Here is a 20,441-nt window from a genome sequence, read left to right on the forward strand (position 1 = left end):
TCCCATCAGCAGCGGAGGGAGGGTGGGGCGAAATCCTAATGTGTGTGTGTGGGGGGGCAATACAACAGGGAAGCCCGCTAATGATATTAAAGCGTATGGCAAATGGGTTCACCACCTTCCATGGCGGCCTGTGTATGGGGGAAGGGGAGATGTAGGCAATGTGTGTCGAACTGGGAGAGAGTTCATTCTTTGATATATATCCATACTGTTATGTGCCAGGTGGCCTCTGCTGTGGGGTGTGCAGATGTTCCCAGAATTCACACTCACTCCAGATGTGTTGTCGAACATAGGAGCCTCTCATGCCTGTTCCACCATTCAGCTGCCATTCAGCATTCTGCCCACATGGCTGATCTGCCCACTCCAGCCTTTTTTGATATCTACAAAGAGCTTATGGAGTCGGAGGAAACTCAGATGGAGGAGCTAAAGGGCAAGTGGGAAGTTGAGCTAGGGGGAGAGATAGAGGGCGAAATTCTCCCATCGGGCGACTAAGTCCCGATGCCGGAGTGAAAACTGGAGTGTTTCACTCCGGCGTCGGAGGCCGCTCCTCGCCCCCTATTCTCCTACGCCCGGGGGGCTAGGAGCAGCGCCACATCATTTATGTGCGCCGGGCCTTGGTGCCACATAAATGCGGGGCATGTAAATTACTCGGCCGGTGCTGCATAAATGACGTCACCCGCGCATGCGCGGTTGCCGTCCTCCCCGCTGGCTGCCCCGCAAGAAATGTCGGATGGATCTTGCGGGGCGGCGGAGGAAAGGAGTTCCTCCTTCAGAGAGGCCGACCCGCCGATCGGTGGGCACCGATCGCGGGCCAGACCCCTTTTGAGGCCCCCCTGGTGCTGGATCTCCCCCCCCTCCCCCCAGGGCCGCCCCCCCCCCCCCCCCCCCCCAGCGTTCCCACGCTGTTCCCACCGGCAGCGACCAGGTGTGGACGGTGCCAAAGGGAACCCATCGTTTCGGGCCGGCCGCTCGGCCCATCCGGGCCGGAGAATCGCCGCTCGCCCATTACAAACGGGGAGTGGTGATTCTCCCAGCGGCCAGCCATGAATCTCGCGCACCGGTTTGGGGGGGGGGGGTGGGAGAATTGCGTGCGGGTGCCGGGGCGGCATGGCGGGACTCGTGCGGCGCCCCAACGATTCTCCCACCCGGCGTGGGGGGGAGTTCTGCCCAGAGACGGGTTTGTGGGCGGGTCCTGTGTGAGGAATGTGTCAGCGTACAATGTTTATATTGTTATTGTTATTATGAAAACTATAAATACCCCCTCCCCCACTCAATGATCTTCAGATATTTTTTACTTTTCTGTTATTTTGTTCGGGGTTTTCCTCCTCCAAACAATCATTTCCTGTTGTGAAATTTGCAATTCTCGAATCTGGTCTATTTAGGATTTGACTGGAAGCGGTAACTTTTGACTGACATTCTCCTGTTTTAGCATGCACCCGTTGAATAACAGAAAAAGACAAACAATAAAGTAAATGAGTCAGATTCTGAAACCATGCCTGCTGCCAGAAAGCCCCTTCAGTTGGGAATCCGAAGCGGCGATCAACAAGGCTGATGTCAAAAAAACCCCGTTCACGTGTTAATATGTGTCATGCTGGTAGCAGCAGGGTCTGGCCGGGGGGGGGGGGGGGGGGGGGGGGGATGACAAGAGAAGGGTGCAGCCGTGAGTGCTCAAAACATCCTCAATTAAAATATTAACTGCCAGGTTTCTGTAATAGATCAGAGGATCATCAGAAATAGGAGCAGGAGTAGACCATTCGGCCCATCGAACCTGCTGTGCCATTCAATAAGATCACAGCTGATCTATTGTGGCTTTAACTCCACCTTCCTGCCTGCCCCCACCCACCCTCAATAACTCTTGATTCCATTGTAGTTCAAAAATCTGTAGTTAAAAGGCGGCGATTCGTGGCGTGGGTCGGGCGTGGAGGGGGGGAGAATAGCAGGAGGGCGTGAAAAATGTCGGGAGGCCCTCCCGCTATTCTCCCACCCGGCGTGGGGGGCGGAGAATCGCGCCCATAGACTTGCACGGCTACGGGGATAGAGCGGCGGAATGGGAGTGACTGGATTGATCCACAGAGAGGCAGCATGGATTTGAAGGGACCCCTGAGAATGATCTCTCATCAAATAATCTGTCTTTGTCCAAAATTCTCATTGTTTAGATCTGCCTACGCAATGGTGGAAGAGCTGGGAATGTTTACAATAAATAATTAGGAACATCCAGCGGTTTAAAGCTTTTCCGGCCACGTTTCTACTAGCACATGCAGAAGCACAATGGACTCTCCTTTAATATTACATAATAAAAATTTACCAGCAGGAGGAATCTGCATTGCAATGTCACAGTTGCTTTGCTGGAACCCTCTGACTAATGAACTTTAGTCATCTATTCTGAACGCGAGTGTTTGCTATAAGTTTGACCTGTGCAAAGTATCTATCATAGATATTATAGAATTTACAATGCAGAAGGAGGCCATTCAGCCCATCGAGTCTGCACCGATTTTGGAAAGAGCACCCTACCCAAGGTCAACACCTCCACCGTATCCCCATAACCCAGTAACCCCACCCAACACTAAGGGCAATTTTGGACACTAAGGGCAATTTATCAAGGCCAATCCACCTAACCTGCACATCTTTGACTGTGGGAGGAAACCGGAGCACCCGGAGGAAACCCACGTAGAGGATGTGCAGACTCCGCACAGACAGTGACCCAAACCGGAATCGAACCTGGGACCCTGGAGCTGTGAAGCAATTGTGCTATCCACAATGCTACCGTGCTGCTATCAGGGAGGTATTGATCCACTTGTTACGGACAAAGGTGCAAATGCTGCGAGCCTAATAGGAATGACCTAAGCTGTGCCATTAAAGCCACCATAACTATTGTGCTGCTATGCTTTTTAAAAAAAATAATTTTTATTGGTATTTTTTACAGAAAATATAAAAATATAACAACAAGTAATAATATGCAACTAACTGCCCATAACACCCACAAATCCCCCCAACCCGTAACATCACATGTATCACACTCCCCATGCCCCCCCCCAACTATAAATTAAAATTAAATAAATCAAATTTAAATAAAATAAACAAACATAGTCATCGTCCCCCCCCCACCACCCCGGGTTGCTGCTGCTACTGTCCCAGTACCCTATCGTTGAGCCAGAAAGTCGAGGAAAGGTTGCCACTGCTGAAAGAACCCTTGTACCGATCCTCTCAGGGCAAATTTGACCTTCTCTAGTTTAATGAAACCCGCCATGTCATTGATCCAGGTCTCCACGCTTGGGGGCCTCGCGTCCTTCCACTGTAGCAAAATCCTTCGCCGGGCTACTAGGGACGCAAAGGCCAGCACACCGGCCTCTTTCGCCTCCTGCACTCCCAGCTCTACCCCAACCCCAAAGATCGCGAGTCCCCATCCTGGCTTGACCCTGGATCCCACCACCCTTGACACCGTCCTCGCCACCCCCTTCCAGAACTCCTCCAGTGCCGGGCATGCCCAGAACATATGGGCATGGTTCGCTGGACTCCCCGAGCACCTGACACACCTGTCCTCACCCCCAAAGAACCTACTCATCCTCGTCCCAGTCATGTGGGCCCTATGCAGCACCTTGAATTGAATGAGGCTAAGCCGCGCACACGAGGAGGAAGAATTTACCCTCTCCAGGGCATCAGCCCATGTCCCGTCTTCGATCTGTTCCCTAAGTTCCCCCTCCCACTTCATTTTCAGCTCCTCTACTGACGCCTCTTCCACCTCCTGCATAAGCTTGTAGATATCGGATATCTTCCCCTCCCCGACCCAGACCCCCGAAAGCACCCTGTCACTCACCCCCCTCGCGGGAAGCAAAGGGAATCCCTCCACCTGCCGCCTAGCAAATGCCTTTACCTGCAGATATCTAAACATGTTTCCCGGAGGGAGCCCAAATTTCTCCTCCAACTCCCCCAGGCTCGCAAACCTTCCGTCGATAAACAGGTCCCTCAGCTGTCTAATGCCCGCTCTGTACCATCCCTGAAATCCCCCAACCATGTTCCCCAGGACGAACCTATGGTTCCCCCTTAACGGAGCCTCCATCGAGCCCCCCATTTCTCCCCTATGTCGCCTCCACTGCCCCCAAATCTTGAGGGTAGCCGCCACCACCGGACTCGTGGTATACCTTGTGGGAGGGAGCGGCCACGGCGCCGTTACCAGGGCCCGCAGGCTTGTATCCCCACAGGATGCTCTCTCCGTCCGTTTCCATGCTGCCCCCTCCCCCTCCATCACCCACTTGCGCACCATCGACACGTTGGCCGCCCAGTAGTACCCCGAGAGATTGGGCAACACCAGCCCCCCCCCCCCATCTCTACCCCGCTCCAAGAAGACCCGCTTCACCCTCGGGGTGCCATGCGCCCAAACAAATCCCATGATGCTGCTGGTTACCCTTTTAAAAAGGCCCTAGGGATAAAGATGGGCAAGCACTGGAAGAGGAACAAGAACCTCGGGAGAACCGTCAGATTGACGGATTGCACTCTGCCCGCCAGCGATAGCGGCACCATGTCCCACCTTTTAAATTCCTCCTCCATCTGTTCCACTAGTCTGGTGAAGTTAAGCTTATGGAGAGCCCCCCAACTCCTGGCCACCTGCACCCCCAGGTACCTGAAACTCTTCACTGCCCTCCTGAAAGGGAGCCTCCCAATTCCCTCCTCTTGATCCCCCGGGTGCACTACAAAACCTCGCTCTTTCCTAAATTTAGCTTATAGCCCGAGAAGCCCCCAAATTCCGTTAAAAGCTCCATAACCCCCGGCATTCCCCCCTCTGGGTCCGCCACATATAACAGCAGGTCATCCGCATACAGCGAAACCCGGTGCTCCTCCCCACCCCGCACCAGACCCCTCCATTTCCCTGACTCCCTCAACGCCATGGCCAGCGGTTCAATCGCCAGTGCAAAGAGCAGGGGGGACAGGGGACACCCCTGCCTGGTCCCACGATAAAGCCTAAAATACTCCGATCTCCTTCCATTTGTGACTACACTCGCCATCGGAGCCGCATAAAGCAGCCTCACCCATTTGATGAATCCCTCCCCAAATCCAAACCTCTCCAGCACCTCCCACAGGTACCCCCACTCAACTCTATCAAACGCTTTCTCCGCATCCAGCCCCACCACTATCTCCACCTCCCCCTCCACTGCCGGCATCATGATAACATTGAGCAGTCTCCGCACATTCGTGTTGAGCTGCCGCCCCTTGACAAATCCTGTCTGATCTTCGTGAATTACCTCTGGCACACAATCCTCTATCCTGGTAGCCAGGATCTTCGCCAGCAGCTTAGCGTCTACGTTGTGGAGGGAGATAGGCCTATATGATCCGCACTGCAAGGGGTGCTTATCCCGTTTCAGGATCAAAGAGATCAGTGCCCGCGACATCGTCGGGGGCAAAGCCCCCCACCCCCCTCCCATGCCTCATTGAAGGTTCGCACCAACAGGGGACCCACCAGGTCCGCATATTTTTTGTAAAATTCCCGGCCCCGGGGCCTTACCTGACTGCATTTGGCCGATCCCCCTGACTAGCTCCTCCAACTCTATCAGCGCCCCCAGCCCCTCTACCAGCCTCTCTTGAACCCTTGGGAAACATAGCCTGTTCATGAAGCTCTCCATCCCCTCGCTCCTCCTCGGAGGTTCCGACCGGTACAATCCCTCGTAAAAGTCCCTAAAGACCCCGTTTACTTCTGTCCCCTTCTGCACTACATTTCCACCCCCATCCTTCACTCCACCAATTTCCCTAGCCGCATCTCGCCTATGGAGCTGATGCGCCAACATCCTGCTCGCCTTCTCGCCATACTCATATACCGCGCCCTGCGCCCTCCTCCACTGTGTCTCCGCCTTTCTGGTGGTCAACAAGTCAAAATTGGCCTACAAACTGCGCCGTTCTCCCCGCAACCCTTCCTCCGGTGCCTCCGCATATCTCCTGTCCACCTCCAGGAGCTCTCCTACCAGTCTCTCCCTCTCCTTCTTCTCCCTCCTTTCCCTGTGGGCCCGGATGGAGATCAGCTCCCCCCGGATCACTGCTTTCAGAGCCTCCCAGACCATCCCCACCTGGACCTCCCCCGTATCATTGGTATCCAGATACCCCTCAATGCTTCTCAGAACCCATCTTACACACCTCCTCCTCCGCCAGCATCCCCACATCCAGGCGCCAGAGCGGGCGCTGGTCCCGCGCCTCTCCCATCTCCAGATCAACCCAGTGCGGGGCATGGTCCGAAATCGCTATGGCTGAGTACTCGGCATCCTGCACCCTCGGAATCAGTCCCCTGCTCAGGACAAAAAAATTTATCCGGGAATAAACCCTATGGACGTGAGAGAAAAAGGAATACTTTCGCGCTCTCGGTCTCCCAAACCTCCAGGGATCCACCCCTCCCATCTGGTCCATGTATCCCCTCAGCACTTTGGCCGCCGCTGGTCTCCTACCCGTCCTTGAACTGGACCAGTCCAGTGTGGGATCCAGCACTGTGTTAAAATCTCCCTCCATGATCAGGTCCCCTGCCTCCAGGTCCGGGATGCGGCCCAACAATCGCCTCATGAAGCCAGCATCATCCCAATTCGGGGCATATACGTTCACCAGCACCACCACCTCTCCCTGCAGCCTACCCTTCACCATGATATATTTGCCCTCCTTGTCCGACACCACCTCAGCCGCCTCAAACGCCACCCTCTTCCCCACCAGAATCGCCACCCCCCCGGTTCTTCGCGTCCAATCCTGAATGATAAACCTGCCCCACCCACCCCTTCTCAGACGAACCTGGTCCGCCACCTTCAGGTGGGTCTCCTGGAGCATAGCCACGTCCGCCTTCAACCCCCTTAGATGGGAAAACACCCTGGTTCTCTTAACCGGCCCGTTCAGCCCCCTCACGTTCCAGGTAATCAGCTGGATCAGAGGGCAACCCAGCCCCCTCCCCCGCCGACTAGCCATAGCTTGGCAGATGTTCGCCGCAGGCCAGCACACCCCGCTTGACCCGTTCCCCATTGCGATAACGCCTCTCCTCTTCCCCCCCCGGCCCCCATCGGCTCCTTCCTAGTCGTTCCAGCAGCAACCCGGTATCTCCCCCCCCCCCGGCTAGGACTCCTCTTAGCCGCGACGCACCCTCCATGGTACTTCCGTGAGTCAGCTGACTTCTGCTGACCCCGGCAGCTCCCGCCAAAACCTATCCCCTCCCGGCATGGGGTCATCCCCCTCTTGCCACACCTCCTTGGCATTGCTGCAGCGCGGGTAAGAAGAACCGTAGAGGCCCTGCCCCCACCGCAAGCTCCACCCCCCTGCCCCGCAGCGCGGGAAACCAGAGGAAAGCCCGCGCTTTCACACTGCCACACCCCACCCTTCTGACGCAGTTCCCCAAAATCCAGTTTTACCTCAATCCCCAGCCCCGTACAGAAGAGAACATATAAAACACAAACCCCCAACACTCCCCACCTAACCTACAACCATGCCCAACAAACAAACTCACCCGTAAACAGAGCAAACAGAAAACTAGCATACATAACACACATGTCGAAGTTAAAAAAGTTGAAACAGTTGAAACAAAACAGCCACAGCGGAAACAACGACGGCCAAAGTATGTCCCCAGGCCCTAGTTCGAGTCCAGCTTCTCCGCCTGTACAAAGGCCCACGCCTCCTCCGGGGACTCGAAGTAATGGTGCCGGTCCTTGTATGTCACCCACAGGCGCGCAGGCTGCAGCATTCCAAACCTGACCTGCTTAGCATGAAGCACCGCCTTCGTCCGGTTGAACCCGGCCCGCCGCTTAGCCACCTCCACACTCCAGTCCTGGTAGATCCTCACTACCGAATTCTCCCATTTACTGCTCCTCTCTTTCTTGGCCCAGCGCAGCACACACTCCTGGCCACTGAATCGGTGGAACCGCACCAGCACTGCCCTCGGGGGCTCACCTGCCTTGGGCCTCCTGACCATCACTCTGTGCGCTCCCTCAAGCTCCAGGGTCAAATGGAAGCACCCCGCTCCCATCAACGAGCTCAGCGTCGTGGTCACATACGCCAGGAGATCCGACCCCTCCAGCCCCTCCGCCAGGCCCAGGATCCTCAGATTATTTCGCCTCGTGCGAACGTCCAGCTCCTCCAAGCGGTCCTGCCACTTTTTATGAAGTGCCTCGTGCAACTCCACTTTCCCCACGAGGCCCATGGCCTCCTCCTCCCTTTCAATGGCCTGCTGCTGCAACTTCCGAATAGACTCCTCCTGGGCCGCCTGGGTCCCAAGCAGCTTGTTCGTAGTTGCATTCATGGAGTCCAGCAACTCAGCCTTCAGCTCAGCAAAACAATGTAGGAGCGAGGCCTGTTGCTCCTGTGCCCACTTCCACCAGTCCTCGGGTGTTGCGCCGGCCGCCATTTTGTTTTCCTTCCCCCGTTTTTTTTGGGGAGTTGCTGCAGCCTTTTTGTTCGTCCCACTCTGGGTGAGCACCATATAGTGTGAGGCAAGTTCTTCCAGACACCTTCCCCCACCGGGTTGCGTAAAAGCAGCGCCGTTTGGGGCCCTCGAAACGGCCCAAAAGTCCCTAAATAGCGGGAGCTGCCGAACGTGCGGGTTAGCTCCGCATAGCCGCAACCGGAAGTCCTTGTGCTGCTATGCTTAACGAATAGTAAGATGATTGCTCATTTTTTAAAAATAACGCTCAACGAAACAGAGGCAAACATGGTGGTGAACAATCAGGGGCGAAATTCTCCGACCCCCAGCAGGGTCGGAGAATCGCCTGGGGGGCGCCTAAAATCCCGTCCCCGCCGTGGTAGAGATTCTCCGCCACCCGGGAAGTGGCAGCGGCGGAATCTTGCCACTCCGATCGGAGAGGCCCCTGCGGTGATTCTCCCGCCGCTGGGAGGCCTCTCCCGCCGCCGAGGTTTAAACCACCTCTGGAACGGCGGGCTCAGCGGCGCGAGCAGGCCCCCGGGGTCCTGGGGGGGCGGGGGCGATCGAACGCCGGGGGGTGCCCCCATGGTGGCCTGGCCCGCGATCGGGGCCCCCGGCTCAGACTCCGGGCCAGTGCCCTGGCTGCACTATTTTCTTCCGCGGCCGCCACGGCCTTCGCCATGGCGGAAGCGGAAGAGAACCACACATCGCGCATGCGCAGACCGGCAAAAGCCTTTCGACCAGCCCCGCTGTCGGGGGCGCCGGTTTTTTGCGCCGCTTCTGGCGCGGGGCTGGCCCCCAAAGGTGGGGAGAATTCCCCACCTTTGGGGAGGCGCAACCCCTGAGTGGTTGGCGCCACTCCCCTACTCCGGGACCCTCCGTCACGCCGGGTAGGGAAGAATGCCGCCCCAGATAACCATCTTAGACTTTCCTAGTGATATGGGGATGAGATATATTTTTGGTTTCCACTGCACCATTCAGAATTCGCAAGGTTCCAGCCCCGCAGAACCTTTGTTTCCGAACATTTTGTTTGTTTTGCCTTCTTTGTCTTGCACTGCCACCTGTTCTTTCATCAAATTGCTTGTCCCCATGGCATCTCTTTTATCTCCCCTTAGCTTCTTTTCTCCTGGCTCCGTTCCTCTTTATCATCTGTTGTTCTACGACATCGCCTGTTTCTGACCAATGTTTGACCCTACCCTCCCTCACTCCAAGGATGCTCGTCTGACTGTTGAGTGTTGACAGTACTTCCTTTTCTCTCTTCCCCAGTTCTGCTTTGGATTTCCAGCATCTGCGGGATTTTGCTTATTGTGATTTTTCTCCCTGATCCTCGGCCTGGTCACTGGTGCTCAGAATGAAACGCTGTATTTGAGTCCCACTGGTTTAGCTGGTTTAGCTCACTTGGCTAAATCGCTGGCTTTTAAAGCAGACCAAGGTAGGCCAGCAGCACGGTTCGATTCCCGTACCAGCCTCCCCGGACAGGTGCCGGTATGTGGCGACTAGGGGCTTTTCACAGCAACTTCATTGAAGCCTACTCGTGACAATAAGCGATTTTCATTTCATTTTCCATTTCACTTTCTTCTCTTATCGTCTATTTGCTAACACTAAGGAGTCTGTTTGTCGCTGAGAGTGACATTGTTTGGAGATTTTGTGATCTTACCCATGTTGGATCCCTTCACCGTTGCTAGTCAGCTGTAATTTTGTGTGAACTGTTAACCATTGAGATTATGTAAATGGTTACAAATGTTTAACTTCTGCAACAAACCGCCTTATTCATCGGCACTTCTTTCATATCTGCTCATCCATATGTCATAACCTTGCACGTGTTGGTTTATTTATAGTTTCTGATGTTTGCTCCCCATAACTCTCTAAAACTGCTGCGTGGATTCTGTTTCCAGACTGGACTGATGGTGGCTTGTTACCAGGGGTTCATGGACATTGTTTTCCTCCTGGCCGAGTGTCCTCACCTTGATGTCAACTGGCAAGACAAAGAGGGAAATACAGCTCTGATTATTGCAGTGCAAGCAGGTAAGAACTGAAATTTCCAGTAGATTTATTATTTCGAACACACTCTGTCACTGGTGCTTCTGCCTTGCCCCTCCATTTACAATTTATTTTCCACCTTGCTTCTCCCTAGCAGGTGAGGTGGGAGAAGGTCTCACAGCCTACTTGCTGTAATCCCATATTTCAGTTGGCTGAATGAGGTGTGTGAAAGAGGATTTCCCTCCTTTGTTTTGCATTTGGCGGTGGCTCTATCGCTTTCACGCTTCTAAGATGGCTGTCTCCAGTCCCAAAATGCAACTGGTCTGCTGACTCCGAATGGTCTCAGTTCCTCCTCCTAAATTATTCATCTGTTTGATTGTGATGACATCCAATTACGATTGGAGAAACAAAACTTTTTTTTATTATTCCCATGAAATCTTGACATGGGAGGAAAAAGAAATGATCACCCCTAGCCATTTTAATACTTAAAAAAAATGGGCATGTCCAGTTAGTGCCCTGGGAAAACCACATTTAAGGCTGCTCCTTTCTGACGCCATTTCTTTGGTTCATCAGTGTGAAAGCTTTCTGAACATCAAGGCAAATAATGAAGTTACCATGTGCGCACGACCCATCTGACTTTAGATCGCTCGGCAGGATAACAAAGCCAGTTCCTCATGCGCTCTGAAAAGTAAAATAGTAATTCAACCAAAGGGTGGGTCACTGCACTGCACCCACAGCAACAAAGAGAAATTTATGAAAGACTTCAGCACTCGACAGGAAGAGTAATAGTCTTGACACACAACCAAAAGCCTTTGCATTAGAAGCTTTGAGCTAAAATTATTAGTTGGAGCAGCAGTCAATGCACTGAAGCCCAATGGTTCTGTCTCTTGTGGTGTCCTGCGATGATGGAGGTGGTTCATGATCAATGATTTTTTACATCAGTTCTAATGATTTATTCAAGCAAGTGCACTTCTTTATAATTAATGCCGAACAGGTTGGAGAATGGAAGTGGCATGTTTGTGTACTGGGGGTAACCTGGTTGTAACAAGCTGAGTAGAGGAGAGGTCATTCCTCAGTGCTCGCACGTTCTCCTGTACTCAGCTTGTTACAACCAAATCACCCCCACACACTGTGAGCACCAGTTTGTGCTGTTTTGTGTCACTAGCTGGGGAGGCAATGACAGAGTAATATTGTCACTAGACTGGTAATCCAGAGATCTAAGGTACTGCTCTGGGGACCTGGGTCCAAATCGCACCACAGAAGATTTGAATTTAAAAAAAAAATCATTTAAAAGTCTAATGATGACCATGAAACCATTGTTGATTGTCAAAAAAATCCATCTGGTCCTTTAGGGAAGGAAATCTGCCATCCTTACCTGTTCTGGCCAACATGTGACTCCAGATCCACAATCAACGCGGTTGCCTCTTAACTGCCCTCTGAAATGGTCCAGCAAGTTACTCAGTTCAAGGACAATTAAGGATGGGCAACACACACTGGTGCTCGCTAGCACCACCCACATCCCATGAAATAATTTAAAAAATAACTCAATATCTGACTTCTGAGGGCAGAATTCCTCAAGTAGGCTTGTGCTCGCTAACCATCCCGGTCCATCTGATTTAAAAATCCCACCTTTGTGTTCAAATCCTCATGCCCCTCCCTATCTTTATAACCTTCTCTAGCTCTACAATCCACTAAGATGTCTGTGATCCTCCAACACGGCTTATTGTGCATCCTCTACTTACTTCACCCCATTGTCAGCCATCTACAACTTAAACTCTGGAATATTCCCCAAAACCCCTCTTGGCCTCTCCACCTCTCTTTTCTCCATTAAGGTGCTGCTCCTTTTGAACAAGCATTTCGCCACTTGTCCAAATATTTTCATTGGTTTGGTATCCGTTTTTCTTTGATATGTTCCTTTGGAAATCCTAGCAACACTTTACTGCAATAAATGCATTTTGTTTTTACTATCCCATGGGGAAGCGTAAACTAAATAACCAGATTTGCCAAACGACTTCTAAATTGAGAAATTGCCAAGATGATTTCACTTTTGGTCATTTTTAATGGAACACAAATCAGAATCAGTGTAAATGAAACATGAATTAACAGGCAAATTACAGTCAGTATGGACTATAATTTACACATGGAATAGCAAAGATTATCTCCTGTGATTACACCTTTTAATTCAAGAACGGATGAATGTAAAAAGCAGGAAACAAAGGCCAGTTAGCCTAACATCACAACTGCCATCGGGAAAGTGGTAGAATCTATTAATAAGCAGGATTCTTAGAAACTCACAACGTGATCACAACATGGTTTTATGAAAGAAAAGTTGTGTTTGAATGTTTTGACAAAGTAACATTCATTATGGATAAAGGGTCTACTTCGCTTCATAAAAGACATTTGATAAGTTGCCACATCACATGATGAGAGCACATGATGTAGGCTGTAATATACTTTTTAAATTCATTCATGGGATGTTGGCATCACAGGCTGGACCAACATTTATTGCCCACCCCTAATTGCCCTTGAACTGAGCAGCTTGCCATATCAGAGGGATTTAAGTGTCAACCTCATTGCTGTGCATCAGGAGTCACATGTAGGTTGTACAAGCTAAGTATGACAGATTTTTTATCTTTGACAGTGATTCCAGATTATTAGTGAATTTAAATTTCACCATCAGCCATGGTGGGATTCGAACCCAGGTCCCCAGAGCATTACCCTGGGTCTCTGGATTACTAGTCCAGTGACAATACCTGTGCACAATCCCCTCCCCATATAGCATGGATAAAAGATTGGTTAATATTACAATGTGAGGAGTCCTGAGAAGGATTCAAACAGAAATGTTTCTTCATCAAGTCAGTACAAAGTCGCAAAGCGGGCGGAGAGTATATCTAGTCTCAGCCAGGACCATGTGGCATCCCGATCTCTCGCTACACTGAGGTATTTCAGTGAGTGGGGCTCCTTGGTGTAGAAAACAGGGCTATGTGCAGACTCAGCCGGGCGTTACCGGCTGAGGCTCCTTATTTAATGTGAGTGGCATTGTTTGGCCATGTGTTTCTTGGTGCTGGGAAACATGCAGCTCAACGTGTTCGCTATGGGACTTTGTTCCCATTTAGTTGAATTGCGCCCATTGTCATTTTTCCTATCAGCATCGATCACTCCAGCTTAAGTCTTTTTATTTTAAGAAGTTGTGTCCAAATTCTTCGAACACAAGCGCTTGGATTTTCCTCTTGCGAGTGCCTTTTGTGAGTCAGGCCACTCGGCCTGAGGTTGTAACTATGTGGAGTTCACTTCGAGGGGTAGTGGAAACAAAGAGTTATGTTTCTTGAATGCTGTACTAACCACTGCTAGGTTCAGCAGTCTCGCCCTCACTGTGGGGTGCCCTTCTTCAAAGAGGGGGCCCTGTCTCAAAGGTCCTTCCTCCCAAGGGTGGTGCCCATCCCGCCAGCTGTCTCCTTAAACCTGACAGGTTTTAATATCCATATTTCAGTTTCCGTATGGAACTGTAGTGCTGCTCCTTTAGGATCCTTGGGCCTTGTGCTGGGTTCTGTTGCTTCTAGTGTACAGTGTTGATTTAGGAAATTCCAATTCCCTCCTGACATTCAAGATTCTCACGTTCTATTTCAAAATGCTAAGTGAAGTAAATTGCGACTGTGAAATTGTAGCATCCATAAAGTCCACCTTTACAAACACTAGCAGATTTTTCCAAATGCCTTTAGGAAATCCAGGAAAAGGCCCTTCCATTATTTGTAATGATGCTCAGAGAGGATTGATTTAGATGTCGGTTGTTGATCGTTATTGCTGTGACCACTTAAGTGAACCAGAGGTTAAAATAATCTGACAAAAAGGTAATTAACCTGAAATGTTCGGCAGAATTTTCATGGAGGAGGCAAGAAGGCCTAGTCGGGAAATCTCCCTGGAAGATCTGTCGCCTTCCGCCATAGTTTTGTTCTGGGGAGGCGAGGGTGGGGTTAAATTGGGCCCCATTGCCTCTGGACACAGGCCTGTGGTGGGGAAGCCAACCTCCATTTCCTGGGACATTAGCCCAATATTAGGCCCTCAAACCCTCACCAGCCCACATACCCATGCGCCCTCCATGAACCCCATGCCCCTTCGTACACCACAACCCCATTATGGCCCCATGTATCCTCCTGAGCCCTTCACCCCGTATCCGTTCAGGAGCCATGTCTTGAAAAAATATAAATTTTGTGCCCTCCCTCCCCCGTATGCCGCAGGTGCAAAAGGTGATGCAGGAGCAAAATATCTCAAGACTTGGAAAACACAAATCTCGCCGGTGAGATCTCCTTGATCGATTCTCCGCCCCGCGCCCCCTGCCAGTGACATAATGAGGTTCCCACCCAGGAAGGCTGGGAACTTCATTTAAAATATTGCAATATAATTAGCGAGCATTCCTACCATATCGCCCCCCACATTTGGAATTCCCCCCTCACTGACATCACGTCACGTCGTTGAGGTTTACAATTGTTTTTTAAAAATGGGAACCAGGAGAAGGGACACCTCCAATGGAGCACTGGTAAGTATAGCCCCCAGGGGGAACATGCACGTGCCCAGGCAGTCCTGCCATTGCCCCTGACACCCTGGGGAGCTCCATTTGCGGGGGGGGGGGGGGGGGGTTCCACTTGTGCATTGGGTGGTGGTCCTTGGGAAGTGGGTCCCACATGTCCAAGGAAGAGGATAGTGGGGGTCCGTGTACGCAGGGGAGCAGGGGCTGGTTTGATAATGATCTTTATTAGTGTCACAAGTAGGCTTACATTAACACTGCAATGAAGTCATTGTGAAAAGCCCCCAGTCGCCACACTCTGGCGCATATTCGGGTACACAGAGGGAGAATTCGGAATGTCCAGTTCACCTAACAGGCACGTCATTCGGGTGGAAACCGGAGCGCCTGGAGGAAATCACACAGACACTGGGAGAATGTGCAGACTCCACATAGTGACCCAAATCAGGAATCAAACCCAGGTCCTGGTGCTGTGAAGCAACAGTCCTAATCTCTGTGCCACCATGCCACCCCCCCCCCCCCCACCCCCCTGTGTTGCCTAGATTAGGGTGCCCTTTTTAAAAGGTGTCCTGATATCAGGATTCCTAGCTGCTGACGTTTGGTTTAACACCGCCACCGAAAAACAGTACCTCTGACAATGTCTCTCACCACTGCATGGGATACTTTCATCTGTGCCAAACTCCTTCCGATATGAGAAGGCTGCGATGCTCATTTGATACAAGGGGAAAATAAATTAGGGAAGCTTCTCCCAGGTAAAGTACACCTTGTTAGAATGATGCAAGGAAACAAAGTGAAACCATACTGCTTAGTATTTAAGTGAGGGTGGGGGGAAAGTCAAAGGCACACACATGCACTGAGAGCATTTACAATCATAGTTACCAATCTGGCTGCCTTGCGAGGCAGGGGAAAACAAACTGGGAACAAATCTGTTCTACCAGCAGCTCAATGGGAGGCGGCTTAGAGAATCTTTGATGGAATCAGTTAACATACGCAATGATCTAAGTTAAAATAATTGTGGAGTGCCCTCTTGGGTCACCTTATTTGACGGGATGTGAGGGTCGCTGGCAAGGCCAGCGTTTTGTTGCGCATTCCTAGTTGCGCTTGAGATCAATAGTAACCAGATAGCCATTCATTCCAATTGTCAGCGTGGCTGTTGAGCAGTGTAATTGGCCGGTGGAAATCATGTGACTATTCAGCACATATCTCTTTCTAGCGTCTCAATAAATGTTGAAAATCTACCCGTGGCTTGTTTCATGCAGGTATTGCATAGTAGAGGCAGTTAAATATAGGCATGTGGAAACCGAATGGAACATGGCATTGTAAAACACAGGTATCAGTTAATCGAAGGCACCAGGCTACAAAGCAGTAATTTAACCTGGCAGCTGTACTGAGATTGCAAACTGCAGGAGCAAACCTCAGGTGCTTTATGTTCATCAGCAGAATGACAAGATGGATTTATGATCTTAATCAAACAGCTGGGCATTTGTTAGTGTTTCTAAAACACACAAAGCAGTTTTTCAAGGGGTGCCTTAAAACTGTCAGCCTGATGCACTGAAAGAGCTGATGAAGTCCTGGGATGGAGCATATGAACAGTAGTTGGCCATTCAGCCTGTTCTATCTTCCAGTTAATTCAACTACATTTACCTACGATTGTTCCCTATCCCTTAACACCCATACCTAATAATCTATCGGTCTTGGTTTGACAGTTTCAATTAATCTAGCTTCTATAGCTTTTTGTTCTGGACTCCCCAACCAGAGGAAATAATTATTTGTATCTACCCCATCAAATCGTTTAATCATCTTAAGCGCATTGATTAGATCATCCCTTAAGACTCTTGGTTCAAGGGAATATGTACAGTAGAATTCTTCCTCAGGTGCTGTCCCAGATGGCGCCTAATCAGTGCTTTGTACAGATGTAGCAACCTCTTTGGGTTGGTGAATTACAAGGAGCAGGCCAGAGACAGTTAATGAGCTGATGCAGCACAGTACAAGAAAGCGAGAGAATATGAAGAGGGAGGAAGTGGCATAGAGAGATGGAATGTGAAGAGGGAGGAAGTGGCACGTGTCTTGTTATGTTCTTGACGTAGCATAAGCTGCTTCCTTGATGTTCACTCTGACAAAGGAAGGTTCAGACGTGGAGATAACTTCAACACGTTTATTAAACTATTTACAATTCTCCTACTTGGATTCGCCTCTACTGTTAATCCTTCTATAGCTACTCAGACTGACGAACCAGCCGGCTACAATCCACGTGGTGGGTATGATGTGTTTTAAATCGACCCTGTGTACTCACTGAGAGTCTCCACTGGAAAGAGGAAGATCATGTGTGTGTGTCCTTTATACATGGGTTGGTGTAATGCCCCCCTGTGGTAGTGTCATCTCTGTGTGTATCGTGAATGCCCATTGGTCATGTCCCATCTTACTGACCTATTGGTTGAGTGTCTGTGTGTCATGTCTCTGGTGCTCCCTCTAGTGTCTAGCTAGTCTACGTGTACTTACATTAACCCATTGTGTAACTACAGTGATGCATTTCACCACGGCATGGAGAGACGGAATGTGAACAGAAAGGAATGCCTGCATACCACCAAGATTTTGTAACTGTGTGGTTGGTGATGTGCGACTGGTTGGTGAATGGTAGCTAAAGTTGGTCGACGACTATTGAGGTTGGCAGACTGCAGTGGTTCAGAGTGCTGTTCAGATCAATGATGTTAGCAGTTACCAGCAGGCCGAATAAAGTATTCCTGCTGTAACTGGATGCTGTCTCTTGACAACATGGGTTCTGGACCAATGACCATGAGCTGTTGGGACAATGTGGTGATTTCTGATATGTGACATCCTGCGTGAGACCGGAACTGAGGACTAAAGTCATACCTTGTGATTGCTGAGTGTTAGTGGTAAGAGTACGCTTGCGTCCTGGATACCTTTGAGGATCAACATTAAATTTAATTTAAATGTCTGTTTGGTGGAGACAGGGAGCCACTGGCGGACCCCTTGAAATTGTCATGTAGCCCCCAAAGGGGCCCCAAATTCAAGGCTGTACAGCACGAGACAATGTAGAATACTGACTTTTAGAATATTGAGCAAAAAAGAACACACTTTATTTGAATCATGCACCTTACATCTTTTTTAAAAATTTAAAGTACCCAATTAATTGTTTTTCCAATTAAGGGGCAATTTAGTGTGGCCAATTCACCTACCCTGCACATCTTTGGGTTGTGGGGGTGAGACCCACGCAGACACGGGGAGAATGTGTAAACTCCACACGGACAGTGACCCGGAGCCGGGATCAAACCTGGGTCCTCAGCGCAGTGAGGCAGCAGTGCCAACCACTGTGCCGGCTCCTTGCATCTAACAAAACCCACTAAGGTACAGCGTCACGTTGCAAAGAAAAGGACTTCCGGTGCGGCATCATGGAGTAGCGGCTGCATTTCAGATTCTTCCCCCTCATGCTCCGATACTTCAGGCTTTTCTGTCCATTTCAAAAAGAATTTCTGCGATCGGTTCGGACGTCCGGCAGAACAAACAGCTGGGAATCGGGGATGTTGAAATCGACATACAAGAGGGGCAGAGGTGCGAAACTTCAGGCGCTGAGCCCAAGCAAGGACTCATCAAAGCGGCCATGCCCATCACCCTCGATATGATGGCAGGGGTGATGGCCAAAGAGTTAAAGAAATTCGGTGGCGAGATGGGTGAACGTTTTCAGAGGCATAACCAGGAATTGAAGGCATCATTTAAAACTGTGGTGCAGAAGCCTTTGGGCCCAGTCAGGGAGCAGCTGAACTGGACCACAGGTGGAGAAGCTGAAAGGCGTGGAGGAGGCATTATCTCAACCCAATAAACTGACTCGCATCACTGGAGGCCAAAATGGCGATTATTGGGGATAGGAATAAAGGCCTTAAGGCGAAACTGGATGATATGGAGAACAGGTCCAGGCACATGAACCTGAGGCTGGTTGGCCTACTGGAGGGAGCTGAGGGCTCACGATTGACGGAATTGCTGCAAAGTTCTGTGATGCAACCATCAATTCACACGAGACGATGAGTAGAAGTGAACAGTGGTTTTAATACGCTAGATCTGTGCCTGCCTGCGACTGCTCTGTACTGAGTGCCACCTACAGGCTTACAGGTTTATACACCACCCCCGAGGAGGAGGAGCCACAGGCAGAGCCTACAAGGGCATCAACATAATACAACACAGCACAGTGGTGAATTGTAATAGCATACGTTCACCACATTCACCCCCTGTTAAAAAATTGAAGTCCAGCGGGGGTGAAGTGGGCTCACAGATCGAGTCTGTCCAGCGCCTTGATCGTTCTCCATGATCCCCTCAGCTCCGGCTTCGCTGTGGGCACGAGTGTTGGGCTCGTTGACTCCGGGAGCATGCCACCTGGAGCTTCATCACTGTAGGTCGGCGATGGGGTGTCGGGAGGTGTAGGCCATGTCGGGGCGGAGGCGGTGTTTGGTGTGGGGGGGGGGGGTAGGTGATGGTCGCAGGGGAACCAGCGGGTGCCAGATCCCGGAGGAGACTGTATCTTGTCGGCCGTCGTGGTGCGCCACGTAGGCATACTGAGGGTTGGCGTGATGGAGCTGGACCCTCTCGACCAGGGGGTCGGACCTATGGCTCCTCACGCGCTTTCGGAGGAGGACATGCCCCAGTGTTGTCAGCCAGGACGAAAGCAAGACCCCGGAGGTGGATTTCCTGGGGAAGACAAATAGGCGGTCATGAGGGGTCTCATTCGTGGCTGTGCAGAGGAGCGACCTAATGGATTAGAGTGCGTCGGGGAGGACCTCCTGCCAGCGGGAAACTGGGAGACTTCTAGACCTTAGGGCCAGAAGGACGACCTTCCATACCGTAGCATACTCCCTCTCCACCTGTCCGTTTCCCCGGAGGTTGTAGCTGGTAGTCCTGCTCGAGGCAATGCCCTTACCGAGCAGGTACTGACGCAGCTCGTCGCTCATAAACGAGGAGCCCCGGTCACTGTGGACGTAAGTGGGGAAACCATTCAGGGTGAAGATGCTATGCAGGGCCTTAATGACAGTGGCCGCGGTCACATCGGGGCATGGGATGGCAAAGGGGAAACGGGAGTACTCGTCAATGACGTTATAAAAATACACGTTGTGGTCAGTGGAGGTGAGGGGCCCTTTGAAATCGACGCTGAGGCGTTCAAAGGGGCGGGATGCCTTCACCAGGCGGGCCTTGCCTGGCCGGTAGAAGTGCGGCTTGCACTCCGCGCAGACTTGGCAGTCCCTGGTCAGGGCCCTGACCTCGGTGGAGTAGGGCAGGTTGCGGGTAACCCCCGGGTGACAGAGGTCACTGTGGATGGCCCGGAGTCGGTCATCTTGCACATTGGCGCATGTGTCGCGGGCCAGGGCATCTGGGGCCTCGTTGAGCTTCCTCGGATGATACACAATATCGTAATTGTAGGTGGAGAGTTCGATTCTCCACCTCAAGATTTTATCATTCTTGATCTTGCCCCACTGTGTGTTGTTGAACATAAAGGTTACCGACCGTTGGTCAGTGACGAGGGCCCACCTGGTGAAGTGCCTCCAATGCCGCACAGCTTCCACAATGGCTTAA

At 51.2% G+C, this 20,441-nt stretch overlaps 1 protein-coding gene across 1 annotated transcript in view; it reads left to right on the forward strand.

Moving 5' to 3' along the window:
- Positions 1-20,441, forward strand: part of LOC119965898 (ankyrin repeat domain-containing protein 33B-like) — a 60,354-nt gene that overhangs the window by 16,760 nt on the left and 23,153 nt on the right. The window contains exon 2 of the mRNA XM_038796876.1: positions 10,261-10,390. Coding sequence (XP_038652804.1) covers positions 10,261-10,390 — 130 coding nt within the window. The remainder of the gene's footprint in view (positions 1-10,260; positions 10,391-20,441) is intronic.

Source organism: Scyliorhinus canicula, chromosome 5 (assembly GCF_902713615.1).
Source record: "Scyliorhinus canicula chromosome 5, sScyCan1.1, whole genome shotgun sequence".
In the NCBI taxonomy this organism is placed as follows: domain Eukaryota; kingdom Metazoa; phylum Chordata; class Chondrichthyes; order Carcharhiniformes; family Scyliorhinidae; genus Scyliorhinus; species Scyliorhinus canicula.